This window comes from Hyperoodon ampullatus (genome assembly GCF_949752795.1).
Source record: "Hyperoodon ampullatus genome assembly, chromosome: 9".
Taxonomy (NCBI): Eukaryota; Metazoa; Chordata; class Mammalia; order Artiodactyla; family Ziphiidae; genus Hyperoodon; species Hyperoodon ampullatus.
The window spans coordinates 96375630-96395501 of NC_136922.1; the positions used below are offsets into that span (position 1 = coordinate 96375630).

At 38.1% G+C, this 19872-nt stretch overlaps 1 protein-coding gene across 1 annotated transcript in view; it reads left to right on the top strand.

Moving 5' to 3' along the window:
• Positions 1-19872, top strand: part of AGK (acylglycerol kinase) — a gene marked incomplete at both ends in the record, with an annotated part of 80454 nt that overhangs the window by 40938 nt on the left and 19644 nt on the right. Inside the window, 3 exons of the mRNA XM_079711812.1 lie at positions 866-898; positions 2258-2352; positions 7432-7501. Of these exons, the coding sequence (XP_079567938.1) occupies positions 866-898; positions 2258-2352; positions 7432-7501 (198 nt within the window). The remainder of the gene's footprint in view (positions 1-865; positions 899-2257; positions 2353-7431; positions 7502-19872) is intronic.

A 19872-nucleotide genomic window follows, 5' to 3' on the forward strand; every position in this document is an offset into this window, starting at 1 on the left:
GCTAATGATCTCGTAATTGTGTTTATGGCTTTTTAATGAAGTGTGAAGAATACGGATAGCATGCCAACAAAGTAATGAAGTGGAACTCATGACAGCCCCATTTAATCCCGAAACTCAGTGAGGCAGGAGATGTGGGAGAAGATTGGCTTTTGCCTTGACTTTACAAAATGTTTTTAAGAAAGAAACTAAATTGTGTATCTGGTATAATCTAGTCATCAAAATATGCCCTGGTTAAAAAAAAGAATTGGAGGGAAATATAGCAAAATATAAACAACTGACTAATGATGCCTGGTGGGTTTATGAGAAAGTATTTTTTCTTCAGGTATTTTTCACAGTTTTTACAAGACATGGGCATTATAGTTTAAAAATAAAAAATAAATTAAGTAAAAATTCAAATTAAAAATGTCTTTTTATAGAGGGAATACAATCTAGCTTGTCTTCATATTCATCAGTAAGAAACATGTATTGAGAGCAGGCTTCTCTCTGAGTGTAGCAAAGTGCTGTTTTTTTTCCGATATGTGTACTTCATAGTAGGAAACTAGGATCTTTAGTATAATTGATGTGTACATCACACTTATACCCCTCTTATAGAACTTAAAACGTAATTTTACTAATATAATGTGGAAGTTTTATAATTATTTTATCTTAGCCTTTATAGTACTATTGATCCTAGATGGAGAATAAAATCTAATCTAGCTCTGATCTTACTGGAGAATCGTTTGTGCTTTAAGAGCCAATACCTCTTTTGACATAGCTTCTAGGAAGAAAACAGGAACAAGTTTGTGGTCCATGAAAATTTAATCCAATTCTTTTATGATAAAGGAAATACAAGTTGTTCATAATAATTTTTTTAAAACATTTGTAGGTTATAACTGGAGTTCTTCGAAGAGCAGATGAGGTGAGCTTTAAAATAAGAATAATTGCGTTTTGACTTTTACTTTCCTGTTCTTTTAATCTCTCTTTATTTCTTTCTTTTACCCTTTCTCCCCTTTTTATATTTTAACAGGGGCACAAGTTGTGCTTCCTCGGATTTTAGAAAATAAAGTACTTCTGCCTATGTAATGGAACACTTTTATTAACTCATGGTGGACTTTTCTGCTTTGGGAATCCAGGGTATCCAGTGGCTTTTACCAAGAGTTGTTTAAAATATAAAATTTCCCTATAGAATCTTTTCTTCAAAGGATTCCTTCATTAATAAATTGTGGTATATTCCTATATTGGAAGCCATACAACAGTTAAAATGAATGAACTAGGTTTATAAATATCCACGTGGTAAATCTAAAAAATATTCGATAAAAAAAGGCAGGTTAAAAAAAAAAAAAAAAGGCAGGTTGCCAAAGTATGTTATGCATTTCTACAAAGTTTTAAAATTCAGAAAACAAAGATACTCTTAATAGATGCCTAAACTATGTAGTAAAAGGATAACAATGTGGATGGAAAGGAATCACACCTACCTCACGATAAAGGCTTCCTCTGGGAAGGGAAAGGGGTGTAGGATGAGAAGGGACTTGAATTGTATCTGCATCACTTTATCTCTTAAAACTCTGAAGCAAATATGGCAAAATGTAATATTTGTTCAATCTGGGTCTTGGGTACATGGGTATTCGTGAGATTACTTTAAATTATTGTAGAAAAGTGTGATAAAATATTTTATAAGTAACAACAAGAAAGAAGGTCCTTCCCAGTCCCTTTGGTAATAGTAGACTGAGCTCAGAATAATCTTTAGGAACCTTGTGGTATCTGTTTATTTGTGGCCTTTAATTAAGTCCTCTACTATGTCATTCTTCTGCTACTTGACCTTGCTTATTCTCTTAGCCTTGTTTATACTTGAGGTAGTTTATAAGGCACTTTCACCTGTCCTCAGTCACTGTACAAATGTTAGACATTTTTAGTTGAATTCTATCTGCAACTGTGTCAAATAGTGTGGCAACATAATACACAGTCTGTCACAGTCATGCATTTACCTAATATCTAAGACCCTCATTTTCTTAACCAAATTTCTTTCAACCAGTTGCCATTAGTGAGCACCCAAATATTCCTTCCAAATTTGAAGGTATGTTGTTTTCATGAACTGCCTTGTTCTAGAACCTGCTTCCTCAGTATTACCTGGTTGCTGGTCTAGGGGTGTGGGAAGGAAGGCTGGGAGGCAGGCCCAGGGTCAGTTACTTTGTCGTAGTGGACACACCTGTGCCTCTCTGTTCAACCTCATTTTCTGACCATAACAATAAAACTTTGCTCTTGTTTTCTTCCCCGCCAGGCTACCTTCAGTAAGATTCCCATTGGATTTATCCCACTGGGCCAGACCAGTAGTTTGAGTCAGACACTCTTTGCCGAAAGTGGAAACAAAGTCCAGTAGGTTGTCAATGTGGGATGGTAGCATTTGTGGGTGAGCGAGCCTGGGAATGGAAAATTCACACGTGTGATATAATTTTCTTTTTGAGTTTTGATAGCCTGAAACTTCAAATCATTAAGAGGAAGAGATCAGAGTTCAAGCGTTGGGTTGATGGGGAAGTTTCTCTGTTGGGTTGTGGGACCCTGGTGATCTAATGTGAAGTCCTCAGGTCAGGTATGGAGATGAATACCGATGTCCTTCTGACACTTATGAAGATAGCTTCACTGACCCAAGCATACTGTTTGTGTGCTTTTGTGTTGTAAGATTCTCTGGTGAAGACATATTTGCAGTGATCATTTGTTTGCTTTAAGTATGCATGATGACAAATAGCAAGTTCCCTGTGGAGACTGGGCCAGCAGCAGCCTTGGCTCCATTACCTTGATAATGTAAGGAGCTAAAACAACCAAATATAGTTACATCCTTTAGGGAATGCCAGAAGTAGAAGGCAGTGTGGATAAAGCAGACAGAGAAAGTAGTGCAGCCCTGACATTAAACTGTTGTGAATCTAACAGTGTCCTCAGGAGTCAGGCAAGTTGTTATTATTGCTCTTTTCTTTCAAAAGCATTATGTAAACAAAGATTTAGTCTTTCAAGAAGATGGGAATCTTGAATTTGAGTCGTAGCTTTGACAATGATTAAAAATATAATCTTGGACAAATCATTTTCAGGCAGGTTCTCATTGTCAGTTGCCTGATCTTTAAACTTTGTGATACATTGGGGAAGGTCAATAAAAAATATTTGTTGAATGAATGAATTGAAATCTTCTCAAGACATTTCTTGTTATAACCTTCTAGAATCAATAACAATAATAATACTCAGGTGATTTTCTGTTTTGGATTTTTTTTTCTGCTTTGGGATTTTTATTTTAGATTAAGGTATAGTTGACATAAAACATATTAGTTTCAGGTGTATAACACGATGATTTGATATTTGTATGCCACCACAATAATTATAGTTAACATCTGTCACCATCCAATAGTTACAGAATTGTTTTTCCTTGTGATGAGAACTTTTAAGATATACTCTCTTAAAAACTTTCAAACATGTAATACAGTATTATTTTATTTTATTATTTTTTTTTTGTGTGGTATGCGGGCCTCTCACTGTTGTGGCCTCTCCCGTTGCGGAGCACAGGCTCCGGATGCGCAGGCTCAACAGCCATGGCTCACGGGCCCAGCCGCTCCGCGGCATATGGGATCCTCCCAGACCGGGGCACGAACCCGTATCCCCTGCATCGGCAGGCGGACTCTCAACCACTGCGCCACCAGGGAGGCCCTGTAATACAGTATTATTAACGTTAGTTGCCATGCTATACGTTCCATCCCCATGACTGACTTATTTTTTTATAAATTTATTTATTTATTTATTTACTTTTGGCTGTGTTGGGTCTTTGTTTCGATGACTGACTTATTTTATAACTTGACTCCCTTCACCCTTTTTACCAACCTCCCACACTCCACCTCTGACAACCATCAATCTGTTCTCTGTATCATCTATGAACTTGATTTTTTAAAATTTTAATTTTATTTTATTTATTTTTTGGCTGCATTGGGTCTTCGTTGCTGCACGCAGGCTTTCTCTAGTTGCTGCGAGGGGGGGCTGCTCTTCCTCGCGGTGCACGGGCTTCTCGTTACAGTGGCTTTTTGTTGTGGAGCATGGGCTCTAGTGCGCAGGCTTCAGTAGTTGTGGCGTGCGGGCTTCAGTAGTTGTGGCTGGCGAGCTCTAGAGCGCAGGCTTCAGTAGTTGTGGTGCACCGGCTTCAGTAGTTGTGGCTCGCAGGCTCTAGAGCGCAGGCTCAGTAGTTGTGGTGCACGGGCTTAGTCGCTCCGTGGCATATGGGATCTTCTCGGACCAGGGCTCGAACCCATGTCCCCTGCATTGGCAGGCGGATTCTTAACCACTGCACCACAAGGGAAGTCCCTTGTTTTTTTTTGTTTTTTTAAAGATGCCACCACATATAAGATATCACACAGTATTTGTCTTTCTCTGTCTGACTTACTTCACTTAGTATAATACCCTCCAAGTCCATCAGTGTTGTTGCAGATGGCAAAATTTCATTCTTTTTTTTATTGCTGAATAGTATTCCAGTGTATGTGTGTGTGTGCACACAAATGTATATATATATGTATCTCACATATATATCACATCTTCTTTATTCATTCATCTGTCAACGGACACTTAGCTTGTTTCCATATCTTAGCTACTGTAAATAATGCTGAAAAACAAACATGGGTGCATATATCTTTTGAGTTAGTGTTTTCGCTTTCTTCGGATAAATACCCAGAAGTGGAATTGCTGGATCATATGGTAGTTCCATTTTTAATTCTTTGGGGAACCTCCATACTGTTTTCCATAGTGGCTGCACCAATTTACATTCCCAGCAACAGTGCAGGCGGGTTCCCTTTCTCCACATCTTCTACAATACTTGTTATTTCTTATCTTTTTGATAATAGCCATTCTCACAGGTGTGAGGTAATGTCTCATTGTGTTTTCTTTTTTTTTTTTTTTTGCGGTACGCGGACCTCTCACTGTTGTGGCCTCTCCCATTGTGGAGCGCAGGCTCCGGATGCGCAGGCTCAGCGGCCATGGCTCACGGGCCCAGCCGCTCCGCGGTATGTGGGATCCTCCTGGACCAGGGCACGAACCCGTGTCCCCTGCATCAGCAGGTGGACTCTCAACCACTGGGCCCTCAGGGAAGCCCTCTCATTGTGTTTGGATTTGCATTTCCCTGATGGTTAATGATGCTGGGCATCTTTTCATGTTGGACATCTGTATGTCTTCTCTGGAAAAATGTTGATTCCAATTATCTATCCATTTTTCAAGTGGATTTTTTTTTCTGTTGAGTTGTATGAGATCTTTATATATTTTGTATATTAACCACTTACCAGATATATGATTTGCAGATATTTTCTCCCATTCAATAGGTTGCCTTTTCATTTTGTTGATGGTTTTTCTTTGCTGCACAGAAGGTTTTTAGTATCATGTAGCCCCACTTACTTATTTTTACTTTTATTGCTTTTGCTTTTGGTGTTAGATTCAAAAATCATTGCCAAGTCTTATGTCAAGAAGCTTACCCTCTATGTTTTCTTCTAGAAGTTTTATGGTTTCAGGTCTTATTACATTCAATTCTTTCCTCCATTTTGAGCTAATCTTTGTGTATGGTGTAAGCTAGTGGTCTAGTTTCATTCTTTTGCATGTGGCTGTCCAGTTCTGCTTTGGGATTTTGAATAGGCTGGTTTTGTGGATTTATTTTTGCTGTTGTAGTTTTAGGAGTCATCTTTTATCTTTTAACTTTTTTTTTTTTTTTAGATGAAAACCTTGCTCCATATATCAAACACCAGGCATAAGCGTAGACATATATCAGGCCTTTATTAAAACGTCTCTCATGCTTCAAGCCTTAGTCTGACGGGGAGTGTTCAGCTCTTTACCAATCATCCTGCAGCCTAATATGGCATTTCAGTTTGCCATATTTTTTTCCCAGTTTAGAATTTCTGAGGGGCTATAAATATGACAAACAATGAATTAAACATTTTTTCTTATCTGAGACAAATCCTATCTGGTTTGGGTCTTGGTTACTTTAGATAGCTAGTCTTTCCCCCTGTCAGTATAGATTATTAGAACTGCTTGCCAGCATTACCAGATATGCCAGTGATGCCGAGGTAGGACATGTCCCTTAGAGAACACCTCACCTATCCAAAAGCCAGTGTCTGTGCAGTGTGGCTGCCCTCAAGGTCTTAGATAGCCTTCAGTTTTTTAGGGGCTAATTTTCCCTGTAGTTAAAGTAATGTTGTTGCTGCTTCTATTTATAATTTAAAGATTTATAAAACTTAATTTATAAGCATGCCCCAGGGCTCTTAGATAATTAAGTCAGTCTGCCCTGGGTTCATAATTTTGTAGACCTCTTAACGTGGCAGATGCCTGAGGCTACTTAAAAGAACAAGGCTTTGCTTTTTGCATTGCTGTCAAGATTTGTTGTACCATAATTACTACAGGAGAAAAAGGAATTTTGAATTTGGAATGTTGCAGATAAATAATCCTAAAAAATAGCTGTTTCGTGCTACAGTGCTGCTTTATTTAGAACTTTCAATTATTGCTGGAGAGTGATAAATTTAAGGTTGCATTTTAACCATCTTCTACCAAGGAATTATGAAAAATATTAATAGAAAAAGGCATTTTTCAGTTGGAACATTTTTTAAAGGTCAGCCTCTCAAAAGCACTTCTTAAACCTCTTAATGTGCTAGGTACTACTCAGAGCAAGCACAAAGCTTTAGGATTCTTTCTAATAACTTCCTTTGAAATTAATGTATTCATATCAAATTAATCTAAACTGGTGATCACGTGTCTTGCTTTCTCCTAAATTGAATCTCATTTTCTAAACTGATGCCTACTTCCCAGATAGCAACTGTATTGGAGGGAAAATGGGATAAAGATATGTTGATAGAGAAATATGAGAAAGTAAAGTAGGCTGTTTCTTAAGTTTCAACTTGCTTCCTAGGGAACCCAGAATGTAATCCAAGCATTGGAGTTAATGTGTATATTTGGGGGATTTATTATATTTTGCTAAGATAACTCCAGCAAATCCTGTCCTTTAGCTATCCTTCAGATTATTAGAGTAAAAAGGAATATGGTTTTTGAAGTGCTTGACTTTCATGCTCTTACAATGAATGAAAGATGTTGTACTATTATTTATTTATCATATTTTCCAGTGATAAAAGTCAGACACAATGTAGAGACTCAATAAATGTGAGGTAAATAAATGATTGGTGCCTTGTATAAACTTCTCTGTGCCAAAGCCTTCTCTTTGAGACTGTATCAGAGCCTTCCACTAGATTTGTATCAGTAATTCTTTTATACACCTTTGTTCTGCTTTCTTGGAGTATTTTGAAGGAATTTGTCTTTTTCTTGACCCAGCTATTAGTACTCTGGGTAGGAGTGTGGTTGTGTGTGTGTGTGTGTGTGTGTGTGTGTGTGTGTGTGTGTGTTGGGGGAGATGTTGCTTACTTTTCACAACATGATCATTTCCTTCTTGTTATCTTTTAGACATATTACAGATGCTACACTTGCTGTTGTGAAAGGAGAGACAGTTCCACTTGATGTCTTGCAGATCAAGGTAAGATCTTTTCATCAGAGTTTGAAAAAATTAATGAAGTAATACACACTTTAAAAAAATGTAGTAGTTCAAATAAGATTATAAGGAAAACAACTGTCCCTCTTCTTACCCTTTCCTATCTGAAGTATAAGCCCCCAGAGAAGATAATTTTACCTGTTTGTTCTAGTTATCACTAACTAGTATGCTCGTGATGCTACTTTTTAAAATTGTGGTAAAAAAAAACAACCCCACAAAACATGAAATTTACGATCAGAACCATTTTTAGGTGTATAATTCAGTTTAAGTATATAATACTACTTTTTGGTTTATCAGTTTTAGACCTTATCTCTTGGCCTCTTATCAGAAGTCCTCTGTATCACCTCTCAGTATAGTTGTATCATGATTTTTAGTTCCTCTGATTACCTTTGGCCCACAAGTAATTTTTCTGTTTTATATGGTTGTTTTGAGTATTAAAAGAGCTAATAAATATAACGCACTTAGAACAGCACCTGATTTCGTCTCACCTGTTTGTATGGTGGCCACCTCTCTATCTCATGCTCTGCCAAAGGCAAAACCTTTCTCGTGACCCATCTGTCTTTTGGAGGGCCTTCTCTTTGGAATTCAGGTTACTTGGTTGGCTTGCATTGTCAGCTCCCTGATGGGCTTAAGAATAATTATGATTCTGTAGATTATCAGGCTTTTCCTCATTTTTAGGGTGGGAACAATGTTCTTTGTTGCTTCCTACATCCTAGAGAGGAGCAGAACTTCCCATTTTTCTATTGGGTTGTCTAACATTTTCTTACTGATTTGTAGATGAACTCATGAATTATTCTAGAAAGATATTTGCTCATTTTGCCCACTGAAGGAGCCTAAAGGCAGTGACACCCAACAGCAATGAGCATATCTGGCATCCAGATTTTGGTCTCTAAATACCATTCCCTAATAAAACTTAACAGGATTCTGTGAAAAGATGTCTTTCAGAGTCAGGGCAAGAATAAGGCAAAGAACTACTCAAAAACTAATGAAGACAACACAAAATAGGAGCCAGCATGATGGTACCCTATTGGCCAATTTTGGGCTGGTTTGAACCTCAAAAAGAATAACGCTAGTGGATTATAATACATTAAATAAAAATGATGAATCTATAGTTATGTTACAGAAGAATTGCCAAATTGTAAATGTATAAGATAAGACAGAGTTAGAGAATTACCATTTGGCAATCACTAATGAAATCACTAATTCAAACAGGGATCATCAATGGATGCTACACACATTGGATAAAAGGTCGTTGAGAAACAAATATCCACACAGTCTCAAATTATCGCAAGTTACTTAATAATTACAAAGGGAAAAAGTACCTTTATAGTAGAGAGATCTAGCATACACCACCTTAACCAGGTGATCAAACAGCATCACCAATAATGGGACAGATGGACATTATCTGCCTCCTGATGTGATGTATCAAGAAGGATACAACATCACCTATGTAGTTTTCTGCCCAAAACGTGAGTCTTAATCTAACTGAATCTAACAATGAGAAAACAATCAAATCCAAATTATAGGACATTCTAAAAACAACCATTGATTTGGCTTCTTCAAAAATGTCAATGTCGGTACAGTGCTCTGGGCACATCCCTTCGCCGATGATCTTTCTAGTGAACTCGTGAGCTGTCCAGGCAGTCTGGGGAGAGCCATCTGCTGACTAGGTGGTACCCAAGCTCCTCTCCAGTTTCCCACAGAATATTTTTATTATCACTCACATATTCTACTTTCCTCTTAACATGGATCCATCCCAGAGAGATGCTCTTGGACAAACTGTATAACGCCTCAGAGCCTCAGTGTTCTCCTCTATAAAGTGATGAACTAGATTGATGAATCGAATTCCTGCCTTAAATTTGATTCTCTATTCATTAAACTTATTATTAAATTTAGTTTCTTCCTTCTCTAAAACCTTCCCAACCTTCTCAAGGGTCTAGTCACTCATTCTAAAAAACTTTGCAACCATTCTGGATCCCCCCTGGATCTCTTAAATCTGTCAGTTAACATAGCCATCTTTCTTATATAATCTCTGGCAAGTCACTTGACCTCTCTGTAAAAAAAAAAAAAAAAAAAAAAAGTCAATGTCATGAAATCTAAAAGAAGATAGTCTGTTCAAGATTAAGGGAAACTAAAGAAATATCATAATGAAGTCCAGTACGAGATCCTGGACTGGAAAAATGAAAAACAGTGTCAGCCGTAAAAGATATCAGAGATATTTTAATATGGATGATATATTAGATGTCATATGCCAGTGTGAGATTTCTTGAGAGTGACAGTGGTGTTATGGTTATGTCTGTGTATGTCCTTGTTCTTGGGAGATACATGCTGAAATATTTAGGAGTGAAAGGTGATGAAGCCTGCAATTTATTTGCAAATGATTTAACAATACTACAAACTATACACACAGAGATAAAGCTAATGTGGGGAAATGTTGGCCTGGTGAAGCTGGGTGAGAGGTAAATATGGTGTTCATTGCACGTATAAAAGGTTTTTTGGTTTGACATCTTACCAATATTAAACTTTTGGAGGGAAGAAGACCCAGTAGCCATTCCTGATTCCTGATCAGAATCTTCTCTCTAAAAAGGGTTTAATTCCTAGGGAAAAGATATTCTCGCTTGATGGTAGTTAAGTATCTATTCCTTCTTCATCTAAATTTCTTCTTTTTCCCCCTGGAAAAGGCAGGTTCCTAAGAAGGCTGAGCCGTAAAGCCAAATAATCCTATAAACAGTGAATCCTGCATACTTTACTCAGGTTTAGCCTTAGAATGTACCAGCTACATTCAGGTTGTCCTCCAAAGGCTATGCACATTTTATATTCATGCAAGTTTCCTAGTATCTGTGAAAGAAGCCTCCGTACTGTGTCATGATTCCAAACTTCAATCCTAAAATGTCGTTCCTAGTTATATGGCATTTGCTATATGCACGTTTACGGTTGGTGAACCCGTGAGCTTGCAACCCATTTCCCTTTTATTTTCCTTTGTGCTTTATGCAGTGATATCTGGACTCTCCACCATGACCTTGTTGGTCAGGATAAAAGCGATTTAAGTTGCAGTTGATTCTTTAGCATCTAATAAAGCTTAATCGTTTTCACAAAATGTGCTGAAAGGAATGTTAGCCTGGAAAAGAGACTACAGGTCAGCATCCATTATTTTAAAGTATTGTTGCTGTCAAAGGAGTGAATCAGGGTAGATCTCTTAATAACTGAGTGATTTACTGCTTCTTATTTATGTGTGAGAAGTAATACATTCCAGAGTAATTAGGCTTTAACTGAACATTCTTGACTGTGCTTGCATTTAAATGTCTCTTGTCTCCTTTATCTTTTTCTTTCAAATATACTGATTCTGTGAATTGATGAAACCAGTATCAAATTTACCACAGGCTCTGTATATTGGTAACACACCCCAGGAAGCAGAAAACTTTTAAAATCAGTTCCTAGAAAACATAGTACAGTAGCCTCTACTGTAGTTTCTGAGGCACCCAGCTAGGCTGAATTTGTCTTCTCTTTTTTCTTTGTTTCTGGAAATTGCTTTCAGAATGTGGTGAAAAGCATTGCAGATGAAGCCTGATACCAGATTCCTCTTCTTTTAAAAAATAAACTGAAACACAATTAAACATATAATGTAAGATTCTCCAAAAATAAAGGAAATAGTCCTTGGAAGCTATAATAGTGCTTTTTTTTTTTTTTTTTTTTTGTGGTATGTGGGCCTCTCACTGTTGTGGCCTTTCCCGTTGCGGAGCACAGGCTCCGGACGCGCAGGCTCAGCGGCCATAGCTCACGGGCCCAGCCGCTCCGCGGCACGTGGGATCCTCCCAGACCGGGGCACGAACCCGCGTCCCCTGCATCGGCAGGCGGACTCTCAACCTCTGCGCCACCAGGGAAGCCCTATAATAGTGCTTTATGTTTTCATTGTATAGCGTGAGTTCGCATCTCCTTAGGACTTCTAACTCAGCGAGGGAGGCAAGATGTGTATTAGTATCTTCATTGGACAGATTTTTTAAAAAGGGTTATCTGATCATATGACTAGTTGTGCTGTAGACAGAAGTAGAATAAGGATTTTCTGTCTTACAGTCCATTGCTTTTTCCTTCACTGCTTTGTCTAGGTGGGGTCACTCTTGGCCTGTCACATGATTTTTAAAGGGCAGTTTTCCCATGTGGACATTCTACAATGCCTGGAACTTGAGTTTAAAGTAACTACTGTAAAGATTTATGGAATTCTTCCTAGTTCTTTCTTTTTGGTCTCTCAGTTCGACTCAGACCCTGCCAACCCAGAACCAAATGAGGAAGACAGGGGAGGTGGTGAGAGTGAGACTCTCCCCCTTTCCACTGTCTTTCATTCCTGACTTCCTTCTGTTAAAGCCCCAGCTCTGATCATTCTCATACAACAATGCTTAGAGCTGCTCCTGAGCTCCTTCTGCCTTGATTCTTTTTCTTCATCTAGAATCCCTAAAATCCATAGATCGGGCAGTTGTCTAGTTGACCAGGATCGTTTTCTTGTCACTGTTCCTTAAATTCTGTTCCAACCAGCTCTCCCAGTTGTTTTCCTCTGCAGAGCATGAGGCCATTTCCCCGCAGGGATTTACTCTGTCCCGGGGAGCCTCTGACTTGGAGCAGCTTATCTCCTTTGCTGCTAAGGTCTGGCTGTGTGCCTGTCTTTCTGTACAGTATCTGTTCCTGTTGTCTGATCTCTCCATCTCATAATCTGACTATCGCCCAGAACTTCACTGGCCTAAGATACAGTGGTGCTTTGTCTGTTGGCTTCCACTCTGTTCAGCTGACCTTGCTTATTTTTCCTGTGCTTGTGTGTCCTCCAACTGGGACTAGTGTCTCCACTACTGACCCTCAGGCCTCTGCTGAATCCTGAGGGCTCCGTGCCCATCTGCTTTTCTAGACTCTTCACATTCTTCACACTCCTTTCCTACCCCATGCTGGAACATAGCAACTCAATTCCGTGGAACCTTAAGGTTGCAAGGCTTTTCGGTTAATCTTAACAGAAGAGTCCCAAAATTCTTCCCCCTACATGAAGAAAGGGAAAATGGTTTTAGCGCACCAGTCAGGAAATCTTGAGTACTTAGCTCAGCACTTCTTGCTTCCACTACATGCTTTAGAACAGCATTTCCCTAAGGAATATTACTTATGCAAGATGTCTTCCCAGAGAAAGGCTGAACAGTTAACAACTCAGGAAAGCTGTATATTGTATTTCTTCTTTTGGAAATTTATAATGTACATTAACATATTAAAGACTCTAAAAAGAATTGCAGTAAACATAACTTCTTTCAAACCAAATAAGTTTGATATTTCCCAACTTATTTCAACATGGAATCTTCTATCATCAACATCATCATCATCATCATATCATCATCATCATCAGCTGTAACACTTAACATCTTAAGAAACATTTGGGAAATGTTCCCATTTATACAGCAAACTATTCACATAGTGTTAATTCTCTCCCTTAGGCTAGAGCACCCTTTCCCCTTGTTCCTTTTCTTTCTCTCTACTTTCTTCCCACCCTCCCCAATCTAGATGCTTTATTTAGTTTTCCTTTTTGGGAAAGGACTGGGGAAATCACTATAGTATGCACTTATTACTGTAATATAGTGTCCTTCCTCAAGGAACCTGATTTCTCTCTCTCTTTTTTTTAAATTAGCATGCATCTTCCCTAGTCCAGTACTGTATGATTCAGCCTTGTTCCTTGTCTTTCAATACTATATAGCGCTTAGCTCACTCTTAGGAACCTCCTAGGTTGATCTGCAAAAATTATAATGAATAGATAAAAGAATAAATCCAGGAATTATACAGATATAGATACAGAGACACATACATATAAATGCTGGATCAAAAAACATAGTTAGACTGCATTAAAAAAATTCCTCCCACCCCCTATTCCCTGCCTCTGTCAACCACCAATCTGTCTTCTGTATCATCTATAAGCTTGTTTTCTTTGTTGTTGTTATTTTTTGTTTTTTTAGATTGCACATATAAGAGAGATCATACAGTATTTGTCTTCCTCTGACTTACTTCACTTAGCACAGTGCCCTCAAGGTCCATCCATGTTGTCCCAGATGGCAAGTTTTCATTCTATTTTATGCTTAAATAATATTCCTGAGTCTGTGTGTGTGTGTGTGCGTGCATGCGTGTGTGTGTGCATGCCACAGTTTCTTTATCCATTCATCTGTCGATGGACACTTAAGTTGTTTCCATATCTTGGCTATTGTAATTAATGCTGCAGTGAACATGGGGGTGCATGTATCTTTTTTTTTTTAATTTTTTTTTATACAGCAGGTTCTTATTAGTTATCCATTTTATACATATTAGTGTATATATGTCAACCCCAATCTCCCAATTCATCCCACCACCACCAACCCCACCACCACTTTCCCCCCTTGGTGTCTATAGGTTGTTCTCTACATCTGGGTCTCTATTTTTGCCCTGCAAACCGGTTCACCTGTACCATTTTTCTAGGTTCCACATATATGCATTAATATATGATATTTGTTTTTCTCTTTCTGACTTACTTCACTCTGTATGACAGTCTCTACGTCCATCCACGTCTCTACAAATGACCCAATTTCATTCCTTTTTGTGGCTGAATAATATTCCATTGTATATACGTACCACATCTTTATCCATTCGTCTGTCGATGGACATTTAGGTTGCTTCCATGACTTGGCTATTGTAAATAGTGCTGCAGTGAACATTGGGGTGCATGTGCCTTTTTGAATTATGGTCTTCTCAGAGTATATGCCCAGTAGTGGGATTGCTGGGTCATATGGTAATTCTATTTTTAGTTTTTTAAAGAACTTCCATACTGTTTTCCATATTGGCTGTCCATTTACATTCCCACCAACAGTGCAAGAGGGTTCCCTCTTCTCCACAGCCTCTCCAGCATTTGTTGTTTGTAGATTTTCTGATGATGCCCATTCTAACTGGTGTGAGGTGATACCTCATTGTAGTTTTTTTTTTTTTTTTTTTTTTTTTTTTTGTGGTATGCAGGCCTCTCACTGTTGTGACCTCTCCCGTTGCGGAGCACAGGCTCCGGACGTGCAGGCTCAGTGGCCATGGCTCACGGGCCCAGCCGCTCCGCGGCATGTGGGATCTTCCCGGACCAAGGCACGAACCCGTGTCCCCTGCATTGGCAGGCGGACTCTCAACCACTACGCCACAGGGAAGCCCCTCATTGTAGTTTTGATTTGTATTTCTCTAATAATTAGTGATGCTGAGCAGCTTTTCATGTGCTTCTTGGCCATCTGTATGTCTTCTTTGGAGAAATGTCTATTTAGCTCTTCTGCCCATCTTTGGATTTGGTTGTTTGTTTTTTTAATATTGAGCTGCATGAGCTGTTTATATATTTTGTAGATTAATCCTTTGTCCATTGAATCGTTTGCAAATATTTTCTCCCATTCTGAGGGTTGTCTTTTGTCTTGTTTGTAGTTTCCTTTGCTGTGCAAAAGCTTTTAAGTTTCATTAGGTCCAATTTGTTTATTTTTGTTTTTATTTCCATTACTCTAGGAGGTGGATCAAAAAGGATCTTGCTGTGATTTCTGTCAAAGAGTGTTCTTCCTATGTTTTCCTCTAAGAGTTTTATAGTGTCCAGTCTTACATTTAGATCTCTAATCCATTTTGAGTTTATTTTTGTGTATGGTGTTAGGGAGTGTTCTAATTTCATTCTTTTACATGTAGCTGTCCAGTTTTCCCAGCACCACTTATTGAAGAGACTGTCTTTTCTCCATTGTATATCCTTGCCTCCTTTGTCATAGATTAGTTGACCGTAGGTGTGTGGGTTTATCTCTGGCCTTACTGTCCTGTTCCATTGATCTATATTTCTGTTTTTGTGCCAGTACCATATTGTCTTGATTACTGTAGCTTTGTAGTATAGTCTGAAGTTAGGGAGTCTGATTCCTCCAGTTCTGTTTTTTTCCCTCGAGACTGCTTTGGCTATTCGGGGTCCTTTGTGTCTCCATACACATTTTAAGATTTTTTGTTCTAGTTCTGTAAAAAATGCCACTGGTAATTTGATAGGGATTACATTGAATCTGTAGATTGCTTTGGGTAGTATAGTCACTTTCACAATATTGATTCTTCTAATCCAAGAACGTGGTATATCTCTCCATCTGTTTGTGTCATCTTTGATTTCTTTCATCAGTGTCTTATAGATTTCTGAGTACAGGTCTTTTACCTCCTTAGGCAGGTTTATTCCTAGGTGTTTTATTCTTTTGGTTGCAATGGTGAATGGGATTGTTTCCTTAATTTCTCTTTCTGATCTTTCGTTGTTAGTGTATATGAATGCAAGAGATTTCTGTGCATTAATTTTGTATCCTGCAACTTAACCAAATTCATTGATTAGCTCTAGTAGTTTTTTGGTGGCATCTTTAGGATTCTCTATGTATAGTATCATGTCATCTGCAAACAGTAACAGTTTTACTTCTTCTTTTCCAATTTATATTCCTTTTATTCTTTTTCTTCTGTGATTACCGTAGCTAGGACTTCCAAAACTATGATGAATAATAGTGGCTTGTTCCTGATCTTAGAGGGAATGCTTTCAGCTTTTCACCATTGAGAATGTTGTTGGCTGTGGGTTTGTTATATATGGTGTTTATTATGTTGAGGTAGGTTCCCTCTATGCCCACTTTCTGGAGAGTTTTTATCATAAATGGGTGTTGAATTTTGTCAAAAGCTTTTTCTCCATCTATTGAGATGATCATATGGTTTTTATTCTTCAATTTGTTAATATGGTGAATCACATTGCTTGATTTGCGTATATTGAAGAATCCTTGCATCCCTGGGATAAATCCCACTTGATCATGGTGTATGATCCTTTTAATGTGTTGTTGGATTCTGTTTGCTAGTAATTTGTTGAGGATTTTTGCATCTATATTCATCAGTGATTTGGGTCTGTAATTTTCTTTTTTTGTAGTATGTTTGTCTAGTTTTGGTATCAAGGTGATGGTGGCCTCATAGAATGAGTCTGGGAGTGTTCCTTCCTCTGCAGTTTTTTGGAAGAGTTTGAGAAGGATGGGTGTTAGCTCTTGTCTAAATGTTGTACAGAATTCACCTGTGAAGCCATCTGGTCCTGGACTTTTGTTTGTTGGAAGATTTTTTGTTTTGTTTTGTTTGTTTTTGTTTGCAGTACGAGGGCCTCTCACTGTTGTGGCCTCTCCCGTTGAAGAGCACAGGCTCCAGACGCACAGGCTCAGCGGCCATGGCTCATAGGCCCAGCCGCTCCACGGCATGTGGGATCCTCCCGGACCGGGGCACGAACCCGTGTCCCCTGCATCAGCAGGCGGACTCTCAACCACTGCGCCACCAGGGAAGCCCCTGTTGGAAGATTTTTAATCACAGTTTCAATTTCATTACTTGTGATTGGTCTGTTCATATTTTCTATTTCTTCCTGGTTCAGTCTTGGAAGGTTATACCTTTCTAAGAATTTGTCCATTTCTTCTAGGTTGTCCATTTTACTGGCATAGAGTTGCTTGTAGTAGTCTCTTAATAATGCTTTGTGTTTCTGCAGTTTCTGTTGCATATATCTTTTGAGTTAACGCTTTGTGTTTTCTTTGGATAAATACCTAGAAGTGGAATTGCTGGATCACATGGTAGCTCTATTTTTAAGTCTTTGAGGAACTTCCATCCTGTTTTCCATAGTGGCTCCACCAATTTACATTCCCACCAGCATGCACAAAGTTTCCCTCTTCTCCACATTCTCAACAATGCTTGTTTTTTCTTGTCTTTTTGATGATAGCCATTCTAATAGGTGTGAGGTATTATCTCATTGTGGTTTTCATTTGCTTTTCTCTGATGATTAATGATGCTGGGCATCAGTATGTCTGTTTCTATGCTTTGCCCATTTTTCAAGTGGATTGCTTTTTTTTTTTCTGTTGAGTTATATGAGTTCGTTATATATTTTGAATATTACCCCCTTATCAGATATATGGTTAGCAAACATTTTCTCCCATTCAGTAGGTTGCCTTTTTATTTTGTTGATGGTTTCTTTTGCTGAACAGAAGGTTTTTAGTATGATGTAGCCCCACTTATTTATTTTTGCTTTAGTTGCTTTTGCTTTTGGTGTCAGATTTAAAAATCATTGCCAAGACTTATGCCAGGAAGCTTACCCCCTATGTTTTCTTCTAGGAGCTTTATTGTTTTAGGTCTTATATTGAAGTCTTTCATCCATTTTGAATTAATCTTTTTATGTGGTATAAGATAGTGGTCCAGTTTCATTCTTTTGCATGTGACTGTCCAGTTTTCCTAGCATCATTTATTGAAGAGACTGTCCTTTCCCCATTGTATATTCTTGGCTCCTTTGTTATAAATTAATTTACCATATATGTGTGGGTTTATTTCTGGGCTGTTTGTTCTGTTGATTTTTGTGTCTGTTTTTATGACAGTACCATGCAGTTTTAATCACTATAGCTTTGTATTATAGTTTGAAATCAGGGAGTGTGATACCTCCAGCTTTTTTCTTCTTTATCAGGATTGCTTTGGCTGTTTGGGGTTTCTTTGTGGGTCCATACAAATTTTAGGATTATATGTTCTATGTCTTTGAAAGATGTCTTTGGAAGTTTGGTAGGGATTGCAGTGAATCTGTAGATTGCTTTTGGTAGTATGGACATTTGAACATCATTAATTTTTCCAATCCAGAAGCATAGAATATCTTCTCATTTTCAATTTCTTTCATTGTATTTCTCTAATAATTAGTGATGCTGAGTTTTCAATTTCACCTTCTTGGTTAAATTTACTCCTAGATATTTTATTCTTTTTGATGCAATTGTAAATGGGATTGTTTTCTTTATTTCTCCTTCTGATAGTTTGTTATTAGTGTATAGAAATGCCACAGATATTTGTGTATTGATTTTGTATCCTGCAACTTTACTGAATTTATTAGTTCTGTCATGTCTTCTGTAAATCATGATAGTTTTACTTCTTCCCTTCCAATTTGGATGCCTTTCTTTTTCTTACCTAATTGCTCTAACACTTCCAATACTATGTTGAATAAAAGTGGTAAGCGTAGGCATCTTTCTTGTTCAAGATCTTAGAGGAAAGGCTTTTTACTGTTGAGTAGGATGTAAGCTATGGTCTTGTCATATATGGCCTTTTATTATGTTGAGGTATGTTCCCTCTATACCCACTTTGTTGAGAGTTTTTATCATAAATCAGTGTTGAAGTTTATCACATAATTTTTCTGCATCTAGTGAAATGATCATATGATTTTCATCCTTCATTTTGTTGATGTAGCATATCATACTGACTGATTTGAAGATGTTGAACCATCCTTGCATCCGTGGAATAAATCTTACTTGATTTATGGTGTCTGATCCTTTTAATGTATGGTTGAGTTTGGTTTGCTAATATTTTGTGGAGGGTTTTTGCATCTATGTTCATCAGGAATATTGGCCTTTAATTTTGTTTTCTTGTATTGTCCTAATTTTGTTTTCTTGTATTGTCCTTGTCTGGTTTTGATACCGGGTAATGCTGGCCTCAAAAAATCAATTTGGAAGAATTCCTTCCTCTTCTGTTTTTTGGAAGAGTATGAAAAGGATTGGTATTAATTCTCCTTTGAATGTTTGGTAAAATCTACCAGTAAAACTGTCTGGTCCTGGACTTTTGTTTGTTGAGAGGTTTCTACTGATTCAGTCTCCTTACTAGTAATCAGTCTGTTCAGATTTTACCTTATTCTTTAAAATTTATGGTTTGTCTTAAAACTTACATTGTGTTTTCCCTGACCATCCATCTCCTTGGCTCCCTCACTCACTATACAGTTGCACCTGCTCTGTACTTTCATAACACTTGATACACATCTCTGTTCTTTGAACCTACTGCCTTGTGTTGTTATTGTCTGTGTCTTTCTATCCCCCATTATACCTTGAGCTCTTTGAGGACATTTTTATCACTAGTTCCTAATATATAATATATATCCGTTAATGACGATTCATGAAAAAAAAAAGAATGAATGAATGATTAGCTTAGTATAGTCAGGATGGCTCAAGCCCTGCTGTCTTCCACAGTATGCACTAGGCACCCAGGAGACTAATACATCCTTGCTGTGCCAGTAATGGGTTACCTTACCATCACCTCTTTGCTCTGCCATTTCCCTCTAGCTCCTCCTTCTCTTGCTTAAGCAGGTGGAGAGAGCAGAAAAGGAAATCTGCTTCAACAGATACACAACCAAGGAATGAGAGGCCAGTGTCTTTTACTGGTAGGCTGGCCCTATTCATGTGTGATTTGCCTAGAAAACCCTCACTTGTTTCAGTGTAGCGGGAACAGGAGTGAAAGTGGGACTGAGCGGGGAAGGACCACCTCTCCTTAGACGCTTTCTCTAGGCCAACAACTTACAGTGCCAAGGATTCTCCTCCAGTTCC